The 8156-nt window shown below is 43.0% G+C and overlaps 1 protein-coding gene across 1 annotated transcript in view; it reads right to left on the bottom strand.

The window, feature by feature from the left end:
• Positions 1–6936, bottom strand: part of STON2 (stonin 2) — a 204277-nt gene extending 197341 nt beyond the window's left edge. Inside the window, exons 1-2 of the mRNA XM_019519911.1 lie at positions 6749–6936; positions 2654–2920 (exon numbers count right to left, since the gene is read on the bottom strand). Of these exons, the coding sequence (XP_019375456.1) occupies positions 2654–2920; positions 6749–6836 (355 nt within the window). The 5' untranslated portion in view covers positions 6837–6936. The remainder of the gene's footprint in view (positions 1–2653; positions 2921–6748) is intronic.
• Positions 6937–8156: the final 1220 nt, after the last annotated feature.

Raw genomic sequence — 8156 nt, 5'->3', positions numbered from 1 at the left:
GACTGAAGTTGTACCCTGAAGTGATTGCTGGATGCTTAGTGCCCTGAAGACATGGGGAGCCATAGATTCTGTTAACTGCTCAAAACATATGTAATGTTTTTGGTTGCCAATCTATATTCTCTGACACTTTTTGAAGTCTTGAAGTAACTGAAGGAGGTAGGAAAGGCCTAAAAGATTGGGGCCCCCACAACATTTCAAAGCCCTTTTCTCTCTTTCCATGCTTTTCAGTGGCAACCAAAAGTACTCTTCCTCTCCAGCTCTCAGGGTGCTTAAGTAGCAGCACCTTTTCCTTTCTGTATTAGCCATGACTTCTTGGAAACAGCTCCTGTTAATGTGTGATGGCCCTTAAAGGATAGCTAGGGGCACCTACAGCCAGTTTCTAGCTGCAATGCCTTCTAAAAAAAAGAATAGGGCTAAAACATCATCTTCTTCCATTGGAAGGGAGAGAGGGGATATGTCCACATGCTTCTTTGGGCCAAAAGAACCTGGGTAGAGTGTTCAAGGAGAGGTAGAAGACTGGAAAAAGGCAGAAGAAAGGTCAGTGACACTGTGGTGGGAAGAAAGTCTAAGGGCATGCTGGCCAAGCCCAAAAATGGACAGAGCTGAAAGTCAATGGAGCCGAGCACTGATTTACAGCATCTGAGCATTGAGTTCAAAGTCTCTAGTGCAGGCTTAAAAAGAAAATCAGTAAGAACTTACAATATAAAGAACACACTTTTATCATCTCAAAGTCTTGGTTGGCTTCTGCTCCTTTTGTGACTTCCAAGACACTAATGTGCAGCACTAGGAAGCAGCATTACTAGGCTAGTTATTGGTAGAGCCCCGAGCCATACTATTTGCTTTCTTTTCTACCCCGTTAGCCTCCAAACACCACCAAAGTTTCCTTCATGCCCAGGACCCTGAGATGCTTATTGATCCAGGACCTCAGCACTAGTACACGTGGGAAAGCCCTCATTAGAGCCAGTTCTGCCGGCCCATAACAACTGTGCCAGCAGCGCCCACTTCTCTAGCAGAACCAATTTTGATACAGTCAGGCCTTTCACATTATATTTATTCAGTGCTTGACAAATGACTGCTTGGTGCAGCAGAATGGCAGTGAATCAAGAACTCAAGGAGGCACAAAGAAACATTAGAGAATCGAGGGCACAAGCCAACTCCACCCTTTCTGGGATGCAAGATCTTTCCCCATTGCTCAGATCTGTCTAAGCACTCCTGTAGGGAAGACTGATCATATTCAGCTCTGTCTATGCACATGGCAATTGTAGCAGCAAAGTTCTAACACAGACAATCCCTTTTATTCACCTCTGGGCTGGCAACTTGCAACAGGTGCATCATCGAAATCATCTCCTTAAGCCCACAGGATGCAGTGAGATCAGGTTGGGATATGGGGAGGAATGATGGATGCTAAGAAGCTAGAGTTGGGTCCCAGAGTGCTATCAAAACTGAACCACTAGGGGGCAGGGGCACTAGATGATGGATAGGCCAAATTTTCTGCTCGTGATCCAGGGTCATATGACATGAAGAACAAGCTGCTTGATGTTAATAGGGTTTTGTAGTTGTAACTTGCTCTAATTCTTTAGACAGCCCAGTTCTCTACTCTTACAACCATGACTCAGAGTATGCCAGAGAACACTGCAGACTTTATTGAAACTTAAGACACTTCGACCACTATTCTCCTAACTTCCACAACAACACATACTCCAGTTCTGAATCCATCCCACTACCTTCTAAAACTGAATGCTTCTCCCTCCCCATCCCCAAGCTGGATTGGCAGAGTAGTTTGAAGTAAGTGGCAGGATAAATTGTCATGTGTTGTCTTGGATCTTGGAGAAGTGCTGGAAGGTAAAGAATCTAGATTTTTTTAGAACCAGTGCTAAGGCATTTGACCTTTAACAGCCATCTCTTAATTAGCATTCCTGGCAGCTGGTAATTTCATATTAGAGGTATAATAATAAAAGTTGCAGAACACTGCTTTCTCAACCTAAGACTGCGCAGCAAAGGGAGAGTTGGCAAAAACATATGAGGATTAGGATGAGGCATCAAAAAGTGCTAGAAAAAACAGCAGCTTCATCATGAAGTCTCTCACTTTCAGGTCATCCTGGAACAAGTGTGGGCCAGAATTATTATTAAGCTGTTTAGTTACCTACTAGACATGAAGTGAACTGAAATTGAGGACCCTCAACCCATTTCTCAGTGGACATGAATCCTCCCTCTTCCCTAAAGATACCTAAAACATATTATTCCTCCCTAAATTATTTCCTAAAACAAATTATTCCTCCCAACACCTTGCCAGTGAGCTAAATTGACCATGGAAACTAGTTTACCCATTCCAAAATGAAGGAAAAACACCAGGTCTCCATTGCTTTTAATCCTACGGGTTCATTAAACCCAGAACCATGTGTCGTAAGTGGCCAATTCCGATTAAAAATACATCAAACAGAAAGTAGCTGTTACAAAGGAAATGGAGATAGATAAGTTGTAAACTCCATTTGAAACATTGTGTATAAACTGTTCAAATGAAGCTGTGATAAGCAGTTTCAGCAGGAGTGGTTTGAAGGATCAGAAGAGTAAGAAAAATGTCTTAGAAGAATTTATGCAGACCACAGGTACCACCTGATGTATTACTGTAATGTATTTTTTATGCAGCTCTCACCCATGTGTGTGTGAACTGGTAAAGTGTTGGTCCATGGTGCATCATCAAACTGAACCCAGGAACTGATGGATGAAGGCAGCTCTGATTTGGGAGACTCATGGTTCTCAAGTACAGATGCTGATGCAGAGTCCTCCACCTGGGGTTTCTCCAATACATCACTCAGCTCGCTCTGCAGGGGGTCCTGAAATTCTCCATCCACATTATGGTTATCTTCTGAGGAGGTGTCTGAGGAAGAAAAATGTCTTTCCAGAGGCTCTTCATTGCTACCTAAAGTAGGAACACAACATATAAATGTCTCCACACCAAATTTAACAATACATTCTCAAATCTTTTAGAGGATGGGATGTAAACTGAGAAGTGGGGAGATGAATAAGGCAGACAGGGTGACTCCTGGAGAGGATATGAAAGGAGAGAGTAGCACCCTTACAGACCAAAGAAATGCAATCTGTAAGGTTAACATTATCCTATTCTAAACCAGGCAGATATTTTACCTACTTTCCTGGATGGTTCTTTTATCTTAGAGAAGGGTATATCCCAATTCCTAATTAGCCTTTTGAACAAATTTGTGATAAAAATCATTCCAAAAATCACAGTTCTCTCAGCTAAGTTGACATGGCTAGTTTGCATATCAATAAATCCATGGAAACTTGGGACTGCCTGGTTGTCATTACTGAACTTCCAAGTCAGAGTGGGCGCCGAAGCTCTAAGATCACTTATACACATGACAGGGGTTTCATCTTCTATGCCCTCTAAATTGAAATGGTTGGTTTTTAATTGAAACCCACCATTTCTATTTAGGGGTTTTATTTTTCCGTCACTATTACAATGAGGGGCCCCAATCCTTGTTTTTTTCTTTCTTTCTTTCTGATAGAGTCTGCCTGCAGTGGGGGGCAAGCTGCCAGTGGGCTGAGTGGCCCCTGAACTGCGGGGACTAGTCCTTCCCTCTGTGGTAGTGGTGCCCCCCAGAGAAGAGCTGGATTGGGCCAGGTGCTGCCTCTGAGCTAGGGCAGCCCAGGGGGTGCCACTGCCATGGAGGGAAGGACCAGGGCCCCCTGCAGCTTAGGGGCCACTTGACCTGCTGGCAGCTTGCCCCCCAGCTGTGGGAGAGGTGGGCAGGCTCTTACAAAAAGAAAAAAAAAAGGATCAGGCCCCTCACCGCTTCTGCTTTCAGCAGGTATCTGCAGAAGGCAGAAGCAGCAAGTAGCCCAATCCTTTTTTTCTGCAGAGCCTGCCCACCTCTCCTGCAGCCAGGGGGCAAGCTGACTAATAGTTAACTAGCACTAGGATGTAGTTTAGTTTGCAACAATGCAAACTCATTTAAAACCCTCAAAACTCACATGTGTGTAATATGTGATGCCATTAAGCATCAAAAAGGAAATTTCTGTCACATGTACAAGCACCCAAAAAAGCTCAGGCCCCTGCTGGCTTTTTTCCTGGTAATAGTCCAAGAGAGAGGACACAATTCAGCAGATTCTATTCTATTCTGTAGAGGGCAATACTGCAACCTAAACTTCACTCCTAAAAATGGCAGACATTTCTACTCCAAAAATAGGTCATGCCTGAAAGATGTTAGTGAATGTGCAAACACTAATGCAGAGCAGACAAGGATTTTGTACCTTTAATACAAATGGTAGCTGGTTGTAGCTGACTGTAAACTTCCCAATAGGGGTTGTCATGACCACCTAACTCATTAAAAAAATTCACACTCATCTAAACTTACTTTAAAAAACAAAAACAAACAAGCTAATTTTCTCCCCTTTTCAGATACATTGTCTGTTTTCATGCACTGGGCAGGACTGGTCCATGCACGAGCCAAGGGGCACAATGTACACAGCAAAGAGCGTCAATGTGAGGGTTTCCTAATGATGCAGATCTTGAAAGAAAAATAAGCACCTACTATCAGAATAGCCTTTTTGTATTTTACCCTTTAATAAACAACAGTCCTAGAAGAGAGAAATTAAAAATCTTCACTGTATTAGCAATAGAAAAAAAATCACGCAGTCAGGGTCCATTTTCATAGAAAAGGAATTAAACATAGCTTGTATAAATAGCATTTCTGATGGCTAATGCTGAGATGCTCTTTGGCCTTGAGTTTTTTAACCAAACTATCACCCTAAGAGGTGAACCACTATGAACAGAAGAGATCTTTGTTGCAGCTGCCTTCTATTTGTTTATTTCCAAGAATGGTCTATAGACAATCTCAGTAGAAACTTCTGACTGTAGTTCAATTACAGATTTTACACTCCTTGTTCTGACCCCGATTGTACAAGGTGAAACATACTATATAATCAGGGCAAGACACCCTTATAACTGAAGGCAAAACTGGATGTCCTAAAAAACAAAAAACAAACCCCAAACAAAACAACATACACAAAAATTCTGGTATTTTCATGTGCCTATAATTCTTGAGTAATTACAGACCGCTTATCCTGACTTTACAGTTGGCTCTAAGAACTATCCAGGTTTTAAAAGTCAGTCTGTAAACAGTTTGAAACAGAAACAGGTGATCAAAAACACCCAACATGGATTTGTTAAGAATAAACCATGCAAAAACACCTTGATCTACCAGTACTTTCTTGACAGATTAACTAATGGGGTGAATGAAAGGAATGCAGTGGACATAATATACTTTAACTTTAAAAAGGTTTTTGATACAATCCTACACAATATTCTTATAAACAAACTGGAGGAATGTGAATTAGAAAAAAAATACTGTTATGTGGATATATAATTCACTGAACAGCTGCAAATAGCACAGATTATAAAATGGATCAATGTCAGGCTGTCAAGAGGTTTCAAGTGGGATTTCACATGGTTCTGCCTTGGGGCCAGCATTGTAACACACCAAGTGTGCAAATGATACAAAACTGGGAAGGACTACACACATTTGGAAGGGAAGGACTGGAATTCAAAAGGATCTTGGTGGACTAGAGAACTGAGCACTGGATAACAGAATGAAGTTCAGCAAAGACAAACTTTAGCTGCTAGGGAAGAAAAAAAAGTGCAAAAATATAGAACGGGAGAGAACTGGTTAAGCAGTAACATTTCTAAAATGAATCTAGGGGTTTTGATGGAGCATAGACTCAACATGAGTCAGTGATGGCATGTAGTCACAACAAAAGCAACTGCAATTTTGGGCTGTATTAACAGAAATATCACATGAAAGACACAGGAGATGACAGTCTACTCCAGCTGATGCCTAACTGGCAATGAACACTGTGTGCAGTTCCAGACTCTTCATTTTATGAAGGATATAGAGAAAGAGGTGAGTGACCAAAATTATTAAGGGGTTGGAATGCAAGTTATACAAGACAAGGTTGAGGGAACTAGGTATGTTTAGTTTGGAGAACAGGAGATTAAGGAGGGTGGGGGACATGATAGCAGTTTTCAAATACTTGAAAGTCTGCCATATAAAAGATGGAGAACAACTATTTCTTGCTGTAAAGAGTAGGACATGAAGCAATGGATTTAAAACTGCAGCAGAAAAGATAGAGATTAAATCTCAGGAAAAACTTCCTTACTGTAAGAACAGTAACAAAATAGAGCAAAGCTGCCCGGGGAGCTGTGGAAACTCCTCCATCTGAGGTTTCAAGAAGAGGCTAGATAAGTATTTTTTGGATGGTTTAGGAATAGCATTTTGCATTGGTGCAGGGGTTAGACTAAATCAGGGGTGGCCACAAGCAGTATGGCCGGCCTCCGTGTGGCGTGCAGCAGATATGGGAGGGGATGGACAGAACAGCACCAGATAGGGCAGAAAGCAAAACAGGATATTGGGCAAGGAGCAAAAAGCAGAGCAGCAAATCAGGCAGAGGTAGGGAATCAGAGTGGCACTCAGGGAGGGTGTGGGGCTCATTCATGACATCTGCCAGAAAAGGTTGGCCCATGCTGAACTAAAAGATCATTGACATCCTTCTTCCAAGCCTATGATCCTATAATATTTTTACCCAGGTTTTTTTATTATGCCAGGGAAGTAAGAGGTAACAACCTATAATCCACTGAAAAAGCAAGTTCCAAGACCCTAAACCTGTGTTGGTACTTGGGTAACATAGGTGAAGAAAGTCTCAAAGGGTTACAAAGAAATCTGAGGTTATTTACCCTGTGAAGCTGCAGGAAGGAGGAGCTCATCACTGAAGGATACCCACTCAGACTGGTGGGAGGCAATGATACTTGTCAGCGACGTCATGCTCGTGACAGGCTTCTCATCTTCACTCAGTGGTTGTAGAAGAAGCCCAGGGTGGATCAGGAGCACAATCAACAGAGAGCAGCACCTCCTACCACCTCAAATTCTGTTAAGAGGCAAGGAAGAGTATAATTAAGTTTCTCAATATTAATTGAAAAAGCAACAAGCCCCACTATTTTAATAGTGTTGGGCGCTTGTATACATGACAGGGGTTTAGTCCTTAGGGTTGCATTCTATGCCCCCTAAACTGAAACTGTGGATTTTTAATTGAAACCTATTGTTTCCATTTAGAGGTTTTATTTTTCCATCAGTTACAACAAGGGGCCCAATCCTCCATCCTCTCCCACCCCAGCACCCCAGTGGGCAAGCAGCCCCTGAATTGTTGGGAGCCCTGGTCCTTCTCTTCACAGCAACAGTGTCTTCTGGGGCTGCCCGGGTGGGCTGCTGCCCCAGCTTAGAGGCAGCACCCGACCTGATCCAACTCTTCCCCAACCCCAAGCTGGGACACCACCTGGCTTGCTAGCAGCCCACCCGGGCAGCCCTAAGGGCACCACAGTCACAGAGAGAAGGACTGGGACCACCAGCACCTCAGGGGCCGCTCAGCCTGCCAGCAAGTCACCCCCTTGCCGCAGGAGAGGCAGGCAAGCTTCGCCAAAAAAGATCATCCCCCTCGCTGCTTCTGCCTTCGGCATGCACCTGCTGTAGGCAGAAGCGGTGAGGGGCCCGATTCTTTTTTTCCCTGCAGTCTGCCCAGCTTTCCCATGGTCAGGGAGCAAGCTGACTAATAACTTCCAACACACTGTTGGAAACTAAACTACATTGGGATGTAGTTTAACTTGCAACAATTCAAACTCATTTAAAACTCTCAAAACTCTTGCACATGTACAGTGTGACACTGTTAAGCCACACAAAGTGACATTTTCATCACATGTACATGGTAATGACATCACATGTACAAACACTCAAAGGCTACTGCATTTCACAAGCTATGCACACAATACTGCCACAATTCAGCCACCTCTGGGAATTCAAACCTAACCTTTGCATAGGGAAGGGATAAGTTTGGGCAATAGCACTAAGACAAACCCCTACTTTAAAGATTACGGTATTTAAGATTTCTTTCTTAAAAAAAAACAGTTCTTGCCCTAAAAACAGACACAAGCAGCAAGCTGAATAGAGTCATTAGCTCAAAGCATCTTGCATCACTCCTGGGAAGGAACATTATCTCCCTTTTACAGAAGTGTGTGCATTCACTCCCTGCGTATCCAAGGTTTTTGCAGATCATGTTTCCATGGCATCTAAGCATAGATGAAATCCAAGTAA

Source organism: Gavialis gangeticus, unplaced genomic scaffold (assembly GCF_001723915.1).
Source record: "Gavialis gangeticus isolate Ggan-Ray unplaced genomic scaffold, GavGan_comp1, whole genome shotgun sequence".
Lineage (NCBI taxonomy): Eukaryota > Metazoa > Chordata > Crocodylia > Gavialidae > Gavialis > Gavialis gangeticus.
Note: the sequence above shows the minus strand (reverse complement) of the source record. Positions and strands in the feature narration are given on the sequence as shown.